Source organism: Neomonachus schauinslandi, chromosome 9, assembly GCF_002201575.2.
Source record: "Neomonachus schauinslandi chromosome 9, ASM220157v2, whole genome shotgun sequence".
NCBI lineage: Eukaryota > Metazoa > Chordata > Mammalia > Carnivora > Phocidae > Neomonachus > Neomonachus schauinslandi.
The window spans coordinates 29,292,091-29,314,388 of record NC_058411.1 but is presented as its reverse complement, the minus strand read 5'-3'; the positions used below and the strand labels follow the sequence as shown (position 1 = coordinate 29,314,388).

Genomic DNA, 22,298 nt, shown 5'->3' with positions numbered 1-22,298 from the left:
CAGTCTGGGGTCATTTGGTTTGGGAGCAAAGGACCAAGTATACTTCACTCACCCCTTGGGGCCTCACTTTGTAAAAACTCAGTGTAAAATTTTGTCAACATTTTTTTTAGCAACCAATGAATTAGGAGATCTAGGCATTGATCTTCAGAGGTTGCAGATATCACAAAAAGAGACAAACATGTGTCTCATAATGGAAGGACACAACCCCACTTATGAATTAGTCTTGTTCCCTACCCCTCTCCCCCACATTGAACCTGAGTCTGATCAAACCTCTGGAGAAGCCAATGTACAGGGAATAGAAAAGACAGAAGAACATGCCCGTATTCGGCAAAATTCAGACACTGTGCAACTCTATGTGACAAGCAGCCCAATTTCCTCAACACATAAATGTAAGAAATAAAAGAGAAAGTGAGAGAAGTGGAGAGGAATGAACAGAACAAAAAAAATTTAAGGTAAGATTAATTAAAATGTGTGGATCTTATTTGGATCCATTTTAGATAAGAAGATTTTTAAAATTTTAGGACATCTTCAACAACTGAAAATTGGAACATTGACTCACTATTTGATGAAATTAAAGGATTATTAATTTTAAAACTAGTATAGTAATAAGTGGTTATAATAATGACCTGAGTCTTCGAAACAAGTGTTAAATTGTGGTCAGTAATTACGTTTAGAAAGGTAGAAATGTATGTTTCTTCTCTCAGAAAGATTTCCATATTCAGAGGTTAAAATATGTTGAAAGGAGGTAGTATGATATAGTGCAAAAAGCACTTGGAATCAGACCGACCAGATTGTTAAACCTCTCAGATCTTAAATTTCCCTTTCTATGCAGTGGAAGGTTGCTTGACATCTACGTAAAATCCCATAAGTAAAGTATCTAGTGTAGGCAGGGAGTGTGGTGTATGCATATTAAATGTGCACGCCCTTCTTTTCTTGAATAAAAATAAATAAATATGCAAGCTTCAGCTTGGAAGAAAGAATCAAAGTGGGTCAAGTGGTAGACATTTCTTTCAGAAAGTCTATTCCAAGCCTAATCAGCATACCTATTGTCCAGTGTAGCTGACCTTTTTAAGACAAAAATCTGAATATGTCACTCTTGGTGCTTCATACCTTTTGGGAGAAGTTCAGACTCCCTAATGTACAGCCTCCTGCATGAGGTCCTTCAGGCCTGGCCTTTCCACTCTCAGCCTCCACTGGGGCCTCTGCCGATTCTCCTCCACACCCCTACCCCTGGAGCCATGTGGAGCTACTTAACAGCTCCCAGAACATACTGTGTTCTGCCCCTCTTCTCTGCACATGCTGTTCTCTAGGCAGGAAGGCCTCTTCTTACACACCCCTCCTTCAGCTGATGAATTCCTGCTTTTCTTCTCTCTGGAAGGGCTCCCTGACCTCCCAGGACTAGGTAAATTGCCTTTCCTAAGTGTTTCCAGTAGTACCCCTCGCCTCCCACAAGAGCACTCAAACCTCTGGATGTAGCCCCGAGAGACTTGGAGCTTCTGGAGGGCTGAGCCTGTGACAGCTCATCCTTGATCCTCAGCATGAGGCACATAGTAGGTGCTCAGTGAGCGTCAGTGAATGAGTACTAGTAGGAGCCAAGAGCCCCCCAGGGAGAGAGTGATGGGCATTCATTTGTTCTGTTGCTGATCTTTCCTGTCCTTTGCCCAGGTCTGTTTTCTCAGAAAGCTCCCCAAGCTGGCAGTCTGATCCAGCCCCCAAGAAGGGGAAGCCTCCCTCTACCGTTCTGGTGCCGAGTCCCCTTCCTTCTAAATTTGGGGTTGGAATTGTTTATTGCCATTTCCATGGTACTTCAGAAATTCAAGCATCGCTGTCTTCTCACTTTTTTCCGTTGAGACTTCCTGTTCGGATGTCTCTGGAACATTACCATGTACCAACTTGAAACTGGCTTTGGGTGTCAAGATCTGCTACTTTATCCAAGGTCACTGATGCCAGCAAATGCTACAAAGCCCAGCCGAATGGTGGTCTCTTCAGCTGTGTGACACTTGTGCATGGTGCCTTGTGCAAGCATCTCAAGAGTGGGAGGTTCAAAAATGTTCCTTCAGGAGGAATAGTGTGGTCTTCATAGAGCATGCTGATGGCTATCTAGAAGCTCAAGTTCCAGTCCTGGCTCTCTGTAACAGGCTTTGGGCAGATCATTTTACTTCTCAGAGTCTGTTTCCTGGAGAAGTGAAGAATTCGTACCAGCCGTTCAAATGGAGGTTCAGGGCTATGCCTAACGTCAGTAAAACAGAACACTTTCCTAGTCTATAAATCGTACTCCCAAGATTTGGGGGACAGAACATGTTTTTGTGTTAAAATGAAAACAGATATGCCTCTGTAGAATGCAAAATCAAGATGACTTTTAAAATGAAACTCAAGATTTTATTGGCAGAGTTTGAGGAACACTGAATTATTCTCCATGTTCTCTTCTGGTGCTAACTTTCCATAATTGCTTCAGCCTCTGAGCTTCTGTCTGCTGGATAACTCTCCTGAGTAGAACATCCAATCCTCAGCACTGCCGAGTACATAAGGCATGGCTAGGACTGTAAAGAATGTATAATTTCTAAGGAGATACAGTATTGCATAGAAGGCTAACCTAAGTGTGTCCAAGCAGAAGCCCTTTGGAATCTGCTTTTAAAAGTAGCAAGAACCATTTATAATTAATACATCTTAAAGATCTATATATATAGTAAACTGAAGTTCTAGAAAGGCTTCTTATAAGGCAAAAATATTCTTTCTTCTGAGCTTAAAGCAGGCATTTTTATCAGGAGTTCAGAATCTGTGGCATCTAAATTAATGAGTTTTTAACCTTGTAGAAAACCTTGACGTTAGATTAACCCAAAACAAGACCTTTTGTTTGAAAAAAGCATCCCAGGGCATCATCCTCCTCATCTTCTGCAAGGGTTCTATTTCTAATGATGCAAAACTGATTTTAGCCTCTATCATTTACCTCCCTACCATGATGAATCATTGATAATTATATGTTAAGGATTCAGTTCTTCCCTCATAGTTCATTCTGGAGGCTTCTAATTACGGTTGGGTTTTCAATACATGTTTGTCTAAAGTTCTAACAGTTAATAAATAGGTCTGTAGAAAGCCAGTGAGTTTAAGGGGCAAGTGGATAGATGGTGCTCATATTGGCACCCTCTGGTAAGCATTTTCCTCTCCTTATTTAAAAGAAAACCACAGCTGCTTCTTGAGAAAGAATAACAATTTGAAGTGAAATTAGCAAGAGAAGGAATTGCCAATTTAAAAATGAGTGTTTCTGGATCCTCACAGGATTCCTCTTTAGAAAAGCTAGCTTATCTGGATTTTAGCATCTTTTGCTTGACTTTTAAAAAAAAAATGATCAAATTAAAATTATACAGCTGTCAGCATTCAAGCCAGACAGCTCACAATAGACAAGAAAAATTGCCTTTCTAATACTGGTATAATTAGGCTATAATGCATATGGAGGTTTCTGTGAATTTTCATCTCCAGTTAGAAAAGGGAGCATTGCTTGCCACCTTTCTTCATCATAAAGCCAACTAAATAGTCTTTTTTTTTTTTAAACTAAATTTGTGAAAATCAACAAATAGGCCATTCCATGGCATCTTCAGACAAAATAGGTAACTTTAACTTCTGTCCTGGGTTTCCTGATTTTTATTTATTTATCCTATTTTCATGAGAATCCTTTTTTGAAAAGCAAAGCTAAATATCTTAAACCCTTCTTAAAACAAAACAGAACAAAAAACAGTAATGAAATAGAGCCCTTCAATTTATTTTGAAAGATATATACTCTCTGATTGACTTTTCCATCCTGGAAAATCAGAAAAATATTTTGTATTGCTTCCCTAATACTTAGTACAATTGCATAATGGACTCATTTTTAAATAATTAGATAATTTGAAAAGACGGACATCCTATCTCTTGGAATCATTATTTCCAGCCCTCTCAAACTTCACTAAGGTCCTAGAATGAGGTCTTAGGACAAGATGGAAAACACACAACCTTTCTGTTTCCATTTAACTTTTGTTGTTACTGTTTTAGGAAAAACTTGATGATTTTTTTTCCTTTTTGAGATTAAAAATAACAGGTTATTACAGATGCTTGTGATGGTCCCAGTTTTAACAATATTCAGAAAAAGTGACTGAGGGGCGCCTGGGTGGCTCAGTTGGTTAAGCGACTGCCTTCGGCTCAGGTCATGATCCTGGAGTCCCAGGATCGATCGAGTCCCACATCGGGCTCCCTGCTCGGCGGGGGGTCTGCTTCTCCCTCTGACCCTCCCCCCTCTCATGTGCTCTCTCTCTCTCATTCTCTCTCTCTCAAATAAATAAATAAAATCTTTAAAAAAAAAAGAAAAAGTGACTGGGGCAGGCTTTCTCAAATCAATCTTGCTTGGAGGAATAGGAAAAGGAAAATATTTCCTCACAAATAAGTTGTCAGAATCAAATACCAAATGTAGTGAATGTGGACCAAAGAAGAGCTCAGTTTAAAAATAGGATTTTAAAGCACTGTTGCTATTACTATAAAAATCATAATTATTTTAATACTGCAATTTCAGTTTTCATTTTAAAATTACGCTTTTTGGTCTGGTTGCATAGGCCAACAAATAATATTTAATTTTTTAAAAAAAATTTAATCCATAGCTTTTATGTCATGCATCTTTGGATATTTTCATTATAAGCTGTCTGCACATAGGCATCATACCTAAAATGGAGACCACATTTGTTTTCTTACAAAATCTGTGCTTGTTCTAAAAGGTTATGCTGATTATAGTAACCCCTGCTTGGAAATATTCAGTAGGTATTTAAAGGTAGAATATTATAGTACACTTTTTTTTTCCCCACAGAGTTATGATTTGGTTTACTATCCATTAATGTAAGGAAAGTTTTTACTTTAAGTGTTTTGGGGTTTTTTGGACTAGAAAAAATTTTTGTTCTATAAATAGACATTTCTATTGTTTCTTGTGGGACATCAATAGTTCTCTTCCTCCTGAGGGATGTCTTTTTCTTTGAGAATGTGTATTTTATTCTCGTGCTGTGACACTGAGAAGTCCTGACGCTCCTCTCTTTCACCTTTGCTTTATCTCTTAGTGTGGCCGTCACCAGGTCCAGAGACGTGCCTTCCTTTGGACCTCCCATCCCCAAAGGGGTCACTTTCCCTAAGTCAAATGTGTTCAGGGACTTCCTTTTGGCCAAAGTGATTAATGCAGAAAATGCTGCTCATAAATCAGAAAAGTTTCGGGCCATGGCAACTCGGACCCGCCAGGAATACCTGAAAGATCTGGCAGAAAAGAATGTCACCAACACCCCTATTGACCCGTCTGGCAAGTTCCCATTCATCTCTCTGGCCTCCAAGAAGAAGGAGAAGTCTAAGCCATATCCAGGAGCTGAGCTCAGTAGCATGGGGGCCATTGTGTGGGCCGTCCGGGCCAAAGACTACAACAAGGCCATGGAAATCGACTGCCTGTTAGGGGTTTCCAACGAGTTCATCGTTCTCATCGAGCAGGAAACCAAGAGTGTGGTTTTCAACTGCTCCTGCAGAGATGTGATAGGGTGGACCTCAACTGACAACAGCCTCAAAATCTTCTACGAGCGAGGAGAATGTGTTTCAGTGGAGAGTTTAATTAATAATGAGGACATCAAAGAGATTGTCAAAAGGTTGCAGGTGAGTATTTTCTTTCCACTTATCCACATTCCATTTCCCTTTCCTGAAGTTTTCAGTACAGACTAGAAGCAAGTTACTGAAGTCGGTGCTATCTTATCAGCTTCTCTGAAAACTCCATTGATGATATGAAGTGACCCAGAGTTTATGTCACACTCGTTTTCCATCCTTTTTCAGAAGGAAAAGTAGAGCAAGTGGGAGAAGACGCATTTGCGGTGCGTTTGTGCTGGAAACCATTTGCATGTGACCTGATCCCACTGCCTTGATGGCTGATGAGGTGGCCCAGCCAGTCTGCTTTAGTTGTTGAGAAGAATTGTTCGATTGAGCATCCTCTGCCTTGAATTTTTGAAGGGCGAAGCGAGTAGCAGAATACAGTGTCTGTTGGCTGCCCGCTCCCTGTAGGTCTCTGTTAGAGGTTTCCTTGTAAGCTCAGTGAAGCCATTGAGTCCTTTGGACACAACAAGTATGTTCTTTTTGGCCTAATGAATGGAGGTTAGTGGCAGGGGGAGTAACCAGACGGTCCTCAGGGGCAGCAGGGTATTTGGCAATAACCTTGCTCGTGGTGTTTTTCCAGCTCCCTGTCCACCACTTGACACCCTGTGGCATTAAACCATGATGCCTTTTGTTTCCTTGTCCAGTTTGTGTCAAAAGGTTGTGAATCGGTGGAGATGACCCTACGAAGGAACGGGCTGGGACAGCTCGGCTTCCACGTCAACTACGAGGGCATCGTGGCAGATGTGGAGCCCTACGGCTATGCCTGGCAGGCAGGGCTGAGGCAGGGCAGTCGGCTGGTGGAGATCTGCAAGGTGGCGGTGGCCACCCTGAGCCATGAGCAGATGATCGATCTCCTGAGAACATCCGTCACGGTGAAGGTCGTCATCATCCCCCCGCACGATGACTGCACCCCACGAAGGTAGGTCCGACCTGGCAGCCGGGACCCTGGCAATCCGAGGCCGGGTCCGTGCGCCGTGTAGAACATCTCCTGCTGGGCAGGGCAGCAGGGCGCTGTGCTCAAAGCTCCTTCCATCCGTGGAAAGTCTGACTCGGGACGTCGATCCCTTGCGGTCTGTGGCAAGAGCAGCTGGAAAGAGTGACTGACTTGGACCCTTCCCAGATTTACATCTGTGGATTTATAAACTTGCCAGTACAGATAGAGAAGCCTGGTAATAGCCATTTTAAATATCTTGCGCCGGTAGCTAAGAAACAATGAGTGCTTAATATTAGAAGACACTCAGCAACACAGGCTCTTAGGCTTCATGACACTGTTACTCATCGTCCTGTCCAAAATTCAGAGTGCCGTTTTGACCCCGGCGCTCTCATTCTGGAGCCCTGGACGTGACTTAGCAAGCGTTCTCTCCAGTGCATCTCTGTGTGTTGGGAATTGGCTTCAGATGAGCGGCTCCTGCTCATGCTGCTTTGGCGGTTCGGCCCCCAGCCTTTTCGCAGACGGAGGCCTGGAAGCTCCCTGTCCCTCCTAGCTCCTGCCAAGCCAGCGCATGCTTGAAAATTTAACTTCTTGGTCTCTGGGGAGGTTTCTTGATGGAACAAATTTAATCAACTGTTTCTTTTCTCCTTTGGGCATGTCCATGCTATTTTTACTAGTTTCTTTAAATCTGTTAATTCGCTTTCAGCCCATTATTGTCTAAGTTTCTCTTAAGCTTTGGCAGTTAATTCTTAGGCCTTCTGAAGCCAAAACATCCTTAACCTGTTTTTTTCCCCAAAAAACATGACCTGTCCTGCACCTGAACTCTCGCAGATTCATGAACAGTGGATGGTAGAATGTGTAAACCATTATAATGGGTTTACGTGTGTTCTTTAAAAAGTAAGCAGCAATGACAATCTACAGGTACTTCAGTTCTTCAGACCAAATGTTGCACTCAAGGTAGTGTTTCCGAACACTGTTTACTGCCTAGATGGCCCAGAGACTAGTTGCCTATGTCAAAATATGTGAACTCCCTCTGTCGAATAGCTTCACGAAATACTCCCTTTTGGATGACTGGATTTTTCGGAAACCGAAATATGTACCCAGAACTTTTTATTATTTCAGCTATTTTCGGGGGATGGGGGTATATTCTGAAATTGCCTTACACACTACCCTGCCTTAGTTAACCAGATGTTTTCTGGTTTCCTCAAGCACATCATCGTTAACGTGAACCATTTTGCTGAACTGGGTTTCAGGAATGACTCTGGAGGCAGATCAGAGAGGTGATTATGTCCTTACAACACTCTCCAGATGCTCTGTGCTCCTCCTCTGGTCCTTCTGTCAGCTGTCCCTTGGTCTCTCCTTCACATTGTCTGCTTGATTGTTTCTAACTAGGCAGCTATAAACTGGAGAAGAAGAACTGGAGAAGACAACCAAGCTTTGTAACCTGCCAACCTTAATTACACACGGTACAGAATCAAAGACGCTGGTCTAAGAACTAATGGTCTGAGAATGAGTCTGTAGTTGGTGTGGTGCCATCTTGTCTGCCCAGAGACCCTTCCCCTGGCTTCTAGGCTCCCCAGTTGGTATGGGGAGGGAGGACAAGGTACACGTGAGTGTGAATACGGGATGAGCAGATGGGCAACATTGCTGACGCTGAATTGTGCATGGTTGTTACTGGGAAGATGGGTCAGAAGGCCTGACTCTGGATGGACAGGTCTGTGGTAGGAGGTGGTTTATCTACAGCAATATACTAAGCCAGATATGTCTTCTGTGGTGTGCTGGTAAAAACAACTAACATCTGCTGAGGATTTAATTTGCCAGGTTAGAAAAAACACTTTCACATGGATTAGTGCTTTTAATCCTTATAACAACCTTATGAGGTAACAGTATTAATATTATTCCTATTTAAAGGAAACCAAAACTCAGGTTAGTAACTTTCCAAGCTCATCTGGCAAATTTAGATCTCACTTCAGAATCCAAGCTCTTAACTACTACTTCGTAGGCTTGGGGCACAAGTCCTTTTTTTTTTACATACCAGCAGAAGCAGGGATCTGCGGGTACGGTACGTTGGCTTTCTATTGAAGAGTAGAACCTTGCTGCTGCCCATGGTGTCGATATTGCTTCTGTGGTCGATTTCAAGCTCCCAGCGTGACAGCGCTGAGCTCAGAGGTGGGATAGATGCTCACGGTCTGCTCTTGCGAGCCAGGACAGGCTGCCTCCCGCACACCCCCGAATGAACAAGCCGGGTTTGTCTTCATCCTCCATCACTGCTGCCGAGACCCTCTTTGCCGCTCTCCCAGCCAGTGGACAGACAGAAAGGTGTTAGGAACCTGCCCCCATTAGGGCACGGAGTGGGAGGCTGGGATGAAGGATAGGTGCCCCGCGCCTGGGACGCACACTCTGTGTCTTTCACAGGACAGTTTCCATCTGAAAAGCTCCAGTCACACCTTCTGGGCAGGTGTGAAATGGTGCCATGGTTGCCTTTGGGGGACTGGAAACCCTGCTTTCCCCTTCCCTCCTTTAGAAACAACCTCAAAGGAACAGTGGAAGCATAAACACCTTGCTGTAATTTTCAACAAAATAAGATAATGCTCTTCTGTCATTTTTCTCTCCTCCACACTTCACACTCCCACTGCTGTTTTCCTAGCAGCTGATTACTCTGTTCTTTGACTAGTCACTCTCTTTTCTGTCAGCTATTCCTGCAGCGAGGGAACGGGCCTCCTCCAGGCCCCCTGTCCCATGGCCCCTCAGCTTCCTGCTTCTCTGGGGGCCAGGGTCCTGAGGGGTCACAGGTGCCCGGCGTGCTGACCAGATGTAAATACAAACGCCCATGTGTGTTCACGTGGGAGAGGCCTTAGTTTTGAAAAGGCAGGTTTTTTGTTTTAATGAACAGTTTAACAGCAACGTGGGGCTTCAATCATAAAAGTGAAATAGGGCTCTTTTCCCTGTTTTTAGGACATAAGCAGATCCTCTATGAATTGCTTTCACACTAAAGTTGTTTTTAAGAGAAGAAAGGACAGGGGAAGTAAAGTAAAATTCCTGAGCCCCTGCTGTGTATTGGGCGTTTAAAAAAAAAAAAAAAAGGCTTCCATTTCCATTAACACAATGAGGAGGAGGAGGCTTGGAGAGGTTCTGTCGCTGCCCAGGGGGCAAGCAGGACTAGCTAGGCCTTCCTGCCAGAGCGGTTTGGTGCTTCCCCACAGCCTCCACCAGGAAGTTTCCCAGGGAGTGTGAGATGTCCAACGTCAGGAGGGGCCCTTCACCCCCGCCCCGGCCTGACTCCGGAGTGCTGGAACCTGTGACCCGCACTTATCTGTTGGTGCCTGTAACCTCTGAATCCTCAGCAGCCGTTCTCTTGGCAAGATGAAAAACACCCCGCTAGCAATTTCACCCACATTAAATCATGATGTTCTGAATGGTGGTGTGCAGGAGTGGTGGACCTTTCTTCTGTGGAGGGCCACTAGCCTACAGCTTCTGAAGAAAGCAATCAAGGACCATTCAGAGGAAGAGCTAAAAACAAACAAGTTACATAAAAGGACCAAATTACTTTTTAAGTAGAACAGATCACAGAGTTTTGTTTTCATTTTAAAACACAAGTATTCAAAATGCAAAAGCATACTGTTTTGGAACCAGGAAGGCTCTGAGAGTTCATCTGGTTCAGATTGCTCATCTTTCAGGCAAAGAGCTTTGGGGCAGCGAGGTTAGGTATTTTTTCCAAACCCAAATCACATGGCCTATTAGGGCCCTACCTGTCCTCAGACATCTGACTGCCGATTCAAGAGTCCAGTGTTGAGATGATCTGTTGGGTGTGCTGTACAATGGTTCTTCCATCTGTATTCCTAGTGTTGAAAGGAAAAAGGAGAGAGCAATGGATCATCAGAACCTAACGGAGAAAGAAAGAAGAAAAAGGCCGAGAAAGAGAGTAGGGAGAAGGAGTAGCTTTTCAACCAACAGGGTTTCAGTGTGTTGCCATGTGTCTCTTGGGCCTGAAGTACTGAAATTGCAATTCCTGTCTCCCATCACTCTAAAGATTGTTGAGTTTCCCATGTTGTCATAGACTGTGCTGAGTGAAATGAGTAGTCCCTAGAAGTGAAGAAGTCTGGGGACTTGGAGTAGATGTATTCTTTAGTTGGAGATTAAAGTAAGCCTGACCTCCACGTAGACGGATTCTGTGAGTTCAGATCCTGGCTGTGCAGTCTCGGGCAGATTAATCTCTCCAGGCCTCCGTTTCCTCATTTAAAAAAGTGGGGATGATGGTAGTGCCTACCGCAGAGCATTGTGGCACCGCCACATGAACGCCTGGCCCGTTGTCGGTGTTCATTACTGTTCAACACCGCATTTAACTGAATGGCAGAATAAAAATCCTTCTATGAATTTTCATGTGTGTCCCTAAAAGCCAGCTTTTATCTTTGTTCTTCAGTGTACAGCCCACTTCTTGACTCCATGTATCATTCCTACATGTTCAGAGATAAGTCAGCAACGGGAAGCTGGTGGGTGGGCTGTCCCATCATGGACAGCAATGAGACACGGCGCGTTGGCCGAGGTTTAGCATTGCGGATCTGCTGTTTCTCGTTCTCTACGAATGAGTCTTCTCTCCCTGCTTAGGCTTTATCATACTGCATCCTGTTATCATCGACTGTGCAGGAGGTTCCTCGCTGCACGTTAGAGGTGGTGGAAATGAAATACAGACAAAGAGAAGACCAAGTCTTGGGCTACCGGGGTCTTTTAACCGGTTTTAGTATGAAGTGTTACGTAGCTTAAAAGACTATTTCAAAGAGTTTTTGCACTAGAAGAGAGAGATTACCAATTCCAAATCTTTCATTTCCCAAAGGGGCTAAGGCCCCAGAGATGAAAGCAGCTTGTCTGTTTCAGAGTACGTTATATTTGTTTCTGTTATCATTATTTATTTATTACTGTCTGCTGTGAGGCACCCCATGCCTATAAAGGTGCATGTAGAGTACTGGGGAGTTAAAACCCAACAGGAGAATCTGTCAGAGGGTGGGGTGTGCTGAAGGGAAGACATGGCCTACAGGAACATTTTTTAAAAGTTGGTGCCCAAAATACATGATCGCAATGTTCTGTACCTGGGCTGGTTGCTAGCACCCAAAAGAAAGATAGAAGATATGTATGTGTATATGCTGTATAAATGACATGACCCATTGGATTTATAAGTTAAAACAGACCCGTGCTAAGGGGAAGTGAAAGCTAGTCCTGATTTTGAGGTGGACGGAAATTTTCCCATGGATTATTGCAAGTTTTTATTATTGCCCCTTTTGCAAGTTGCAACATTCTTACATTATATTTATAGACCCGGAGCACAAGTTACTGTATAATATGCCATATTTGGTCAGAAATGGAAGACTTCAAACCATACTACAGTAATGCCTCTATTAAGAACCAAAAAAGTATTGCAGCTTTTTTGTCAGAATGATCGGAATCAAAGCTAGAAATTATGTCAAAGCCTGAGGTGACACGCCCTCTTATCGGAGAAAAGGTTTATTACATAAGAAGTCATTAGCTGCTAAAAGTCATGTCAGATGTGCCATAAAGCAGTGTTTTGCAAACTGTAGGTTATAACTCCTAAGTAGATCATGAAATCCACCTAAGAAGCTGCATTCAGTGTGTTTCTTTAATGAAGTGGATTAACACAGAAAACAGCTGAATGGAAGTGTGTGTGTGTGTGGCTGGGCTGCATCACAGTTTTGTATTTCTTACTGGGTTCATGGTCCCAAAAGTTGGAAAACCACTGTCATTAATGCTTCTAAGGGGTACAGCGGAGCTTAGGGCAGAGGGTCAGATTAAGGTTGACTTAGGCTTTAGGGAATCAGGAGGAGTGGTAAGACAACTCTAAGAAAAGGTGCCTGTTGGAAACTGAGGCTGAGACTGAGCAGGCAAGGACCCCAGCAAATGCACGCGCCTCAGAAGCAGCCCTTCTCAAAACCCGTGTGTCTCATGGAGGTGCGGGAGAGGGCCCAGTGTGGCGTACATGTTAGAAAGGCCAGGAGACCGACCTGAGACACGTAGGCAAGCTCCTGAGACGGTGACGCCTTCCGCTGTGCTTACTCTCCCACCAACACAAGCCCGTTTCCCAAATCGAGACCCAGCCTTTGGCCCCGTGCTGTGCACTCAGGAGCCACAAGTCGCCCGTGGCTGAGGGGCCGTTGTCACGTGGCTAGCCCAAAGTGAGCAGTGCTGTTACGTGTCTATACACACCAGATTTAGATGCATGTACATCATCTTGTTTTTATATTGGTTTCTTGGTTACGTGTTCAAATGACAGCATCTTAGATAGATTAGATTAAATAAACAATTAATTTCACCTATTCCCTTTTACTTCTGTCCTGCGGCTGCTAGCTCGCATTATGTCTCTAGTGGACAGCACTGTTTGGACTCTACTTCCTCTGTGTCTGAAGTGTTTCATAATCACTCTTAACCCTTCCTTTCTCAGTCCCCCCACCTGCTGCTCAGTCTTTGAAATTCCTTTAAACAAGAAAGTCATTTTTTTTTTTTTTTTTTGCTTAGTAATAAAATCCAAGTGCATAGTTTTGAGTTAATGCTTTAGTGGGCATAGGTTTTTCTCAGTAATTTGTCTATCGGTCAAGTTAATAATAGACTGAACCTTCCTTGGTTGTTTGGGTAAAGGGAATGGAGAGTGGTTTCCACATTTCCTAAGGTTTAGGGGCCCACCAAAAAAGGGGCTAAAGCAACAGAAAGACAGCTGGGCCTGACATCAGTTTCACTCAGGCTGCCACCTGGGGCCAGTCCTGCTATGGAAGATTTCTAGCTTGCGGGGTGGGTGAGAGTGAGGGGAGTCTGATTTCAGATTAGGCTTTGTTCCCTGGTGATTTGATAATTGCAGAATTTCTGTAATTGGCTTTTTGTTTTCTCCTCCTGAGCTAAATTTGGTTCTCATTTTGGATTTCAAAATTTATCCCCCCTTAATTTTTTGACTATTAAGATCCCCAGCAAACTCAGTACCTTTTTAGATGCCCAGTCATGACGCTCAGTGAAGGGGAGCATAAAGCTGACGGCTTGCTTCCTCTGGGGCCTGGTCTTAGGGTTCTGCTACCCTTGCCCTGCCGGTCTGGTGGCCTTCCCTCCTCAGGCCTCAGTGCTGACTCTGCTCTCACCCGCCCCCTCCACTCACCAGGATGACTGTGGGTCTCACTGTATTTTCAGGACTCCGTGTCTCAGACTCCATTGTGGAAACTGAGCAAGGGAAAACATACCAGTATAATACTTCCTGGGGTTCTGGTTTTTGAAAGGCCAGTAATTAGAGGGCCCAATGGTTAAGAAACAGTTTAAAACAAAGGATGAAGTGTTTGATCCACATTAACTGTTAATGAGAATCAGTGTGGTTCCACCCACAAGAAAAAACAATATTAATTTTTCTTCTTTCTGTGCCCTTCATAGGAGTTGCTCTGAAACCTACCGCATGCCAGTGGTGGAATACAAAATGAACGAAGGAGTTTCGTACGAATTCAAGTTTCCCTTCCGAAATAATAACAAATGGCAGAGGAATGCCAACAAGGGGCCTCATTCACCTCAAGTCCCCTCCCAGGTGCAAAGTCCCATGACCTCAAGGCTGAATGCTGGGAAAGGAGACGGGAAGATGCCTCCTCCAGAAAGAGCTGCCAACATCCCTCGAAGCATCTCCAGTGATGGACGCCCACTGGAGAGGCGGTGAGTGTGCCTCCAAAGGTTCGCTCTGAATCTCCGCCCCAGGTTTAAAGAGCCCCAGACCCACAAGCACTAGCTTTAGGTCTTCCCATATTTTACTAGAAATCAGGAATTGTGGGGCGCCTGGGTGGCTCATTTACTCATCCGAGTCTTGATTTCAGCTCAGGTCACGATCTCAGGGTTGTGAGATCGAGCCCTGCGTTGGCTTCTTGCTGGGCATGGAGCCTGCTTAAGATTCTCTCTCTCCCTCTGCCTCCCTTCCCCCTCTCTAAAAAGAAGAAGGAAAAAAAGAAAGAAGTCAGGAATTGAAACAGAAACAGGTGCGTGCCCTGGTGGCTTTCAAAGCATGGTAGCATTCTAAAGCCATAAGGATGCATAAGGATATATTTCAGCAAAGCATTCAGCTCTGAATAATGTATGTGTGCTTTGCGCTTTCGTTTTCATATGATAGCAACAGAAACCATCACTGCACACTCAGTGGCAACATGGGTTAGAAGTTGGCTGACTCTTTGAGGGGCTATTGACCATATTATCATCTTTGACAGTCTTTGTCTTTTGGGGGAGAACTAATATGATAGTAGCTAAAGAATGCAGATTTTTGATTGAGTGTCTGTATTTGTGTCACTTGTTTAGTAAAGATTGTAAAATATTTTAAGTAATAGCACTGTAAATTACCTATGCTAATGAAGGAGACAGTTGAATTCAGTAAGCTGATAGTCACCTGCTAGAAGAAGCCAACTTCTTTCTGTACACTGTCCTTTTCTCATCACTTCTGCTTGTCTTGATCACATCTCACAATGTTTTTGTGGCCCCCACCCTGGAGAGGGATCAGGAATCCCCAGAGCTGGGGAGAAGTCTCTGTTCCAGGAGCTGTGTGGGGCAGAAAGAAAGTGGGAGCCAAAACGTGAGTCTAGCTCAACGGAGCAGCAGAGACAGGGTGCCAAGGAAAATGGGCCCCAGCTTTGCTTAAATAGTCATTGGTTGGTTCAGATTGGGAGCAGAAAGCTGGAGGCTTTAAAAACCACACTGTGATGTTTCTTATCTTAGTCTAACTTTTGTGCCTTTATGTGTTTTATGTGCTATTGCATAAAACATTGTCACTTAACTAGCTCAGAAATATTTGGGATATCATGTAGAAGTAATTTATAGACAACAAGAACAAAAAACTAGTTGTCTTTCTAAACTTCCTCACTTAATCCTGGAGATCTACTTACTGAACTCTACTATTTATCTCAATTAAAGATTCCTCCCAAACTGGCTACTTTACCATCTGGACTCCTCTTACTTTCATCATTTTTGAGGAGGAAAATATCTAAGAGATCTCTGAATAAACTCTTTGTTCTCCACATTCCAAACTTGGCTCTCCCTGAGGTGTGTGTGAACTGGAATTTGTGATTTGGCCCACATTTTGAAAGATGAACTATAGGAACTCATTGTTTGCAGAAGGGCCTTCTCAATGCTATTTTCTTTCTCCTTCAAGACAATCATGAGACTTTTATAAGTTAAATTGTTTGGTGTGGTTTTCTTTATACAATATTCCATATAATAAAAGAGCAGGATATATTTTGATTCCATGCTGAATTTAATTTCTGCAACAGAAACTAAAGCCTGTTGCTGAACATCCTGACCTCAAAAGTGGAAATATTTTTTGTAGCTAATTATCACCATATGATGCAAGCAGCTTTTAGTGCTAGAGAATGCATCAGCTCCCTTATTTCCAGATGGAGCTCTTTGAGTTTGAGAGGTGATTTCTGAGGGTACGTGTGTCTGCCATTCATCTTAACCACTACACAGTCCCCCACCCCTGGGGGCAGGGGAATCTGAATGCTCTCCCTGTAAGACCATCAGAGTAGCCCTGGGACCTTCCACGCTTTATAGATGAAAGTGGCAGGAGCGAGGTTGCCAGTGGTTTCAGAGATATTTAACCTCTGCTCAATTAAGACTTCTTAGTTTCAGGTATCTACAGGACACTGGACTGGTATTTCAGATCTTATGAAGGAGGGTTGATGTGACCTGTAAAATCTCAGGTCTACATATGCAGGATATTAGGATTATTTGGCTCACCTTCCTTTTGAAATACGTAGTAGTTAGATATTCTTCCTCTGTGGAAACTTAAGAGTTCAATTTCCTATCTCATCATTGCTCACTTTCAGTAATGCATTATTTCTTTTTTTAAGTTTTAACTTGGAGTCACAAATAGAAGGTGCTATTTGAGAACCTTTTGTTTTGCTACTGTTTCAAGGATATTTAGATATAGAACAGACTCATGACATTCATCAGGACTACTTCCTGAGTCCTCCATGAATCCCCAGATTCATAAATTTACCCAGAAGTATCATTTTCTCCATGAACTGTAGTAAAATGTTATTGGAAAGCACCCCATCATGGTGTTACTGAGAACGGAACACCTCACTGAAATGGCGAAGGGAGGCTCCTGGCTGCCCGGCTCTCATCGTCCATTTGGCCTCCCCATTCCTACCAGTCCTGCCCTGGGTGCCATTTGCATTTGTACCTGGGCAGTCTGTAAAGTGTGACTCCTTTCAGATGAGTTGCAAATGGTCAGAATAAATGCCAGGGTCTGCCATACCTGGAATCTTGCCTTACTGATAATGCCATGAGCCTAATACTGAGACCAAAGTACTGCCTTTACGTATTTTCATTCCATTTATTTTCCTCCCCTTGGCGCTAGGCAAGTTGTATTGAACTGTAGAGAAACCAGCTGTATTTAAGCTGAAGCCAGCAGCCCTCTTAAGTGTGCCCTGCCCAGATTTGCTACACAGATCTGCCCGCTTCATTCACCATGGCTGGTTCCAGCCTGGTCACTTTCCATGAAAATACCAATTTACTGCTTGTAGAAGCCTAGTTTTTCCTGCATTTTTATGCAAGATCCCAGACTTGAAGGTCATTAGGAAGATTTTTTTTTTAAAAATACTTTTGGAACAGATTTTCCTTTTTTCTCTAATATCAAGGGCATGGTTTTTATAACATACCAAAATGTGTTGGTGTTTGAAGTTTCTAATAAGAATTATTTCACTGAATTGTGTTCTGAATACATTGTTGAGAGAAACTGATGCAGTAAAAACAAGAGGATTCATTTGCCGTCTAAATAGACCAAAATCTAATTCTGTTTGCCTTAAATATGTGAGCTTTATGCTCTCCAGGTGGCCTTTTGAGTACAGAATTTTATAGTATTTGTGAGAGTAGTATTTATTAACAGAATTAATATTTACTCAACAAAAATAGGTAATATGCAAAAATATCACCATTTTGGCCTCAAATTTATCTAGAGTGTAAGGGTAGAATTGGAACTAAAATATCTACTGTAGCACATTGAACTTATCACATTACTGTGTTTAAACATAGTGTGGGATCAGTCATAAAGCCCTGATGTGTGTAAAATATGCTCAGAAAGTTTAGCTATTTCAGGGGCTTTGCTGGACAACAGGCGTCTTAGCATAAGGAATTTTCCTTTCTCCTTTTTTTTTTTTTGAGTTGAAGCATCTCCAGCCTTTATGCAAATATTTGGTGTTGGAACTTAACCAGGTTTGGTACTTCTGAGTTGTACCTGGATGCCACTATTCCCCGCGTCCGCTGCCTTTAGCTCTGAGCAGCTGCGGGGAGCACTTCCCCACTTGGGAGGTTAAGGCTGGCCACGTGTGCAGCCTCCCCGTGCCCTCTCTGCAGACACCAGCCCCCCACAGAGAGCATCACGGTCATGTGCCCGTTCAGTCTTCGTTTTTAAGGAGATGCTAAGTTTATTTGAGCAGTCGCACGGCAGTCTTCAGTGTCGTTTTCTGCTTTGACATAAAGCAAGCGCCCATTTAATCCCTCAGCTGTGGTTAGACGGTTCAGGACTCGTGCATTCCAGATGCCGTCTGCCTGGGTCATAGTTGTTTGGCTTGAGTTGAGGACCCTTGAGCCCTAGAACTTGAGAGCTTCACTGGGCTCGCTTCGCCTACATCCCTGACCTCCGTGTTTCTAGAGCTGAACCCACTGGATGTGGCTGTCTTCAGTTTACCTGACACTGTTCGTCGCTCCCTCCTTCAGACTCCTTTTTCCTGTCTTCCAAAACTTCACTCTTGATTTTTTTTTTGGTCAGCTCTCTGCACCTGTCTCATCGCCCCCCCAAACGGTGTGTCCTGTACGACTCCTTCCTCATTTTTCTCTTCATCCCATGCCGGGCAGTGCCGCAGGGTGGCTTGATTTTTCTCCGCAGCGTCGGCCGCCGTCACCCTTGTGTGGGCAGTTCCTCAGCGGTATAGCTCTGCCTTGACCTCCTTTTCACTTTTCATGTCCATTTGCCTGACGACGTACTGAGTCTGCCCTTGAAGGTCGTGTGAGTGTCTCCTCCCCACAAGCCCAAGGGGCCTTCGGCCGCGCCCCTGCTCGCCGTGTCATCCGGCGCAGTGACCGGCCCCCCAAGTGTCAGGGCGGCGCTAGGATTCCTAATTGCCTTCCTGTCCACCCTCAGCCCCATCCCCACACCCATCTAGTTAGGAGGCCTAAACTTCTCTGAGTTCTTGGTTTTTGAGCTTCCCCCGACCTTGCCGCAGGGGTGTCAGGTCACGCTAAGATTGTTCTGGCCCGGACAGCACGGTGGGGGGGTGGTGTGTGCAGGCTGATAGAAGTGGAGGCGCCCCTCATCGCGGCCGCCAGTGCGAGTCCCCCTCCCTGGGAGCTCCTGCTCAGCTGGCTTTCGCCTTCCACCCACCGCCCCAGGCTCCGGGCCCGGGAAGGACTCTGTTGGCCGGGTATTCTCTCCTTGATGCCTTGACACGAGCGGCCCTGCTCCATCTGTCCTTCCGCTCCCTGTTTCCGCAGCTTAACAACTGGTCCTTCATTTGAAACCAAATTATTGGCCAAGATGAGGAGGAAAAGCAGAGGGCCATACTTGACTTAAAGTCACTGGGCTCATACGGCTCCTTTTCCCCCAGCCCTCCAAAGGAGCTGGCGTCCCGTGGCATCCACACTGGGATTAGAGTTAGATGGATGCATGCTCGCACGTTCAGATGATAGTGCAGTGATGTTTCCTATTTAAGGATTCAGGAAATGGGCATAGTGCTGGAGGTCCTCATGACCCCCCGTTCCCTTTCCTTTATGCACTCCAGACAGACCCAGGGAATGAGACCAGAGTGCTCCAGCATGGCCCACAGCTCAGGCTTTCCAAGTGCTCAGAAGTCACTCCTCGGGCCTGCTAAGTAGCTTTCGTGCACTCGGCCCAGACACATGTCCCCACAGGGCTTCCCGCCTACGGGGCCACCAGAGTTGCAGCGTGAACCACCAGAAAACTCCCAGAGGTGCCAGGAGTGCAGAGGCCTGGGTTCGCGTGTGGACAAGGGGAGCGGTGTGACAGTGGGAAGTTCCCTGTCCCCTCTGTACTTCAGGGTGCTGAGAATCAAATGGGCACCCCAGAGCTGATGGGAAGATTGATTGAGGCAATATGGTTACTCTGTGTCTGATCTGAGCTTTAGGACGGGCCTGCCACATAATGAGGCTTAGAAAATGATGGTTGCTGTTTGTCACTGTTGTCATTTTGTAGATGCTCTTCCAGACAGAGCTTCATTGGTGGGGGGGAACAGACCGTGTTCCCAAGGAGCACTCTTGGGCTCTGGTAGTGCTGCCAGCCTGGGCTAGTGAGGCTGTCTGCGGCCTAACCGAGGCTAAGCGTGTGGTGGGTCAGTGTGTTTGCACAGGCAGGCTGTGTTGTCTTCAGCGACAGTGTCATGGTTCCCTTTGGTGAGACAGAGGATGAGTTCAGGAGGCCTGCTGTGCATTTGCAGAAAGTGTAGGCAATTCTGGAAAACCAACCCATCCATGCAAATTAGAGTGACCTTCGAGAGGATCTTACGAAAAGCAGTTGTGTTCTGGGAAGAGCAGTGAGGGGGCGCATGACCATGCTGCTCTGCGCGTCACTAGGGAACTGTTGTCCTGTGAGTGCCCAGCAGCGGGGTCTTGCCCTCCGATCCGGCGCTAGGGGGCTGCTGCCTTAGGACTGCCCAGGAGGCCTGGCCTGGCCACACCTTATGGGAGGCGCTACAGGGGCCCGTGATGGCCCCGAGGCTTCCTCAGCCTGTACACACACGTGTGCACAACGAGACGGGGATGGTGTTCCTAGAAGCCACATCTAACATATGTCCTGCTGTCACCCTCCTCCCTGCGGAGAAGTTAGGCCTTTGCCTGATGGAGGCGCATCAGCTATTTGAATACATTTCTCAAGAATTTAAATAACTCACAGGGGAAAAAAGTATATTCTGCTGCCTTGTATTTGAAACCACTGACATTTTTCTTTAAGATTTGTTGATTGCACAGTATATATATATAAACTTGTAGAAATTGGTGATAATGAAGGCAAATTAGCTACCAGACCCACTGCCACAATCATCTGTGTGACATTTTCCCCTAAGCCTTTTGTTCAGAGTCCTGGACAGTGAATGGTCTAAGGTCAGCTTCCACTTGTGAGAATCACACAGTATGGTCACAGAGTGGCCATTCGGGATCTGCCTGTCATTAAAGTGCTGGCTGAGAAAAGTAGACTTAATTTCCTTTTTACTTGCAGAAACAGTTGCCGTGTGCCATGAGATGGGCAGAGTGTCCTTAGGGCTGGTCTTCAGAGTTGAGCTGCTCTCCCGCTCGAGAGCGTGTTCCTGTGTGTTGGGTGTGTTTGGGCCGTGCCGCGAGAGGGCTTGTCAGACACTCCTTCCGGCCACACGAAGATGGCCCTGGACTGCTGGCTGTGGAGCTGCAGGCTCATTTTAAGGATCACAGTGCAGACACGTAAGGAGGGCCGGCAGGGGCAGGGCCCACTCCTGTACCTGTGCCCTGCTTACCGCACTAGCTCTAGCAGCCTGGTCTTCGCTGTCCAGAGAGTCCGCTGTCTCTGGAGAGAATCAGAGCCCAGCCTGGTGAAACAGCCCGGAGTGTCCCAGTCTGTCATTTTTTGTTTGACTCTTTCGGTGTCCCATTATTTATTTATTTATTTTATTTATTTATTTGACAGAGTCACAGCGAGAGCAGGAACACAAGCAGGGGGAGTGGGAGAGGGAGAAGCAGGCTTCCCGGTGAGCAGGGAGCCCGATGCGGGGCTTGATCCCAGGACCCCGGGATCATGACCTGAGCCAAAGGCAGGTGCTTAACGACTGAGCCACCCAGGCACCCCCTTTTTCTGGAATTTTTTTTTAAAGGTTTTATTTATTTGAGAGAGAGAATGAGAGACAGCACAAGAGGGAGGAGGGTCAGAGGGAGAAGCAGACTCCCTGCTGAGCAGGGAGCCCGATGCGGGACTCGATCCCGGGACTCCAGGATCATGACCTGAGCCGAAGGCAGAGGCTTAACGACTGAGCCACCCAGGTGCCCCGTCCCATTTTTTTAAAAGGACAGATGATGATGGCATATGAAATGGCACAAAATAAAAGTAGGGATGTAGAGATGAAGATGTGGTGCAGCCCTGAACCGTGGCCAACAGCAGACGGTTCGGACTGAAGTACTGGTAGGATCCTGTGGGAAAGGAAAGTGGGTTGTGTGGTGGTGTTTTTCTCTTCTCCTAGCTTAGGGCAGTTGTGAGGAGAGGACTGGGGGTCTCAGGGACCCCTTGAGGCAGTTGCCCGTGGGCAGCCACTCTGAGCAGAGGCCAGCATGGCGTGCCATATTTCAGCTTCTGCTTCCCTTATTCTTGTTTGTAAACTGGGATAGGGAATGAATTTTTCTTGTCTAGTTTTTTCCAGTCTTTAAAATCCTAGCGTGTCAAAACCAAACAAAAAATCACTTAGCTTCTCACTAAAGGGTTTGGTTGTGACTTCTTTTCATGAAGGATTTGTGAATATTGGTGGAGGGTAGGACTAATCGAGGAGGCTAGTGTTTGTGGTGGACTAATGGATTCTTATCTGTCTGTATCTCCCTCAAACTTGCCTGCTTACCCTGGGTGTTCAGGATCAGCTCTGTCCATACCATTGCTTTGCTATAGAACCTTCTGTGTGTCCCTGTTAGCTGACAGAGAAGGGTTGTGCTTCCTCAGCTTACCATAGGGGGGGCTCACCCTATAAGACCCACTCAT

At 45.2% G+C, this 22,298-nt stretch overlaps 1 protein-coding gene across 1 annotated transcript in view; it reads left to right on the top strand.

The window, feature by feature from the left end:
* SIPA1L1 (signal induced proliferation associated 1 like 1) overlaps positions 1 to 22,298 on the top strand; it is a 368,372-nt gene that overhangs the window by 291,006 nt on the left and 55,068 nt on the right. The window contains exons 11-13 of the mRNA XM_044918349.1: positions 5,073 to 5,646; positions 6,282 to 6,556; positions 13,982 to 14,251. Coding sequence (XP_044774284.1) covers positions 5,073 to 5,646; positions 6,282 to 6,556; positions 13,982 to 14,251 — 1,119 coding nt within the window. The remainder of the gene's footprint in view (positions 1 to 5,072; positions 5,647 to 6,281; positions 6,557 to 13,981; positions 14,252 to 22,298) is intronic.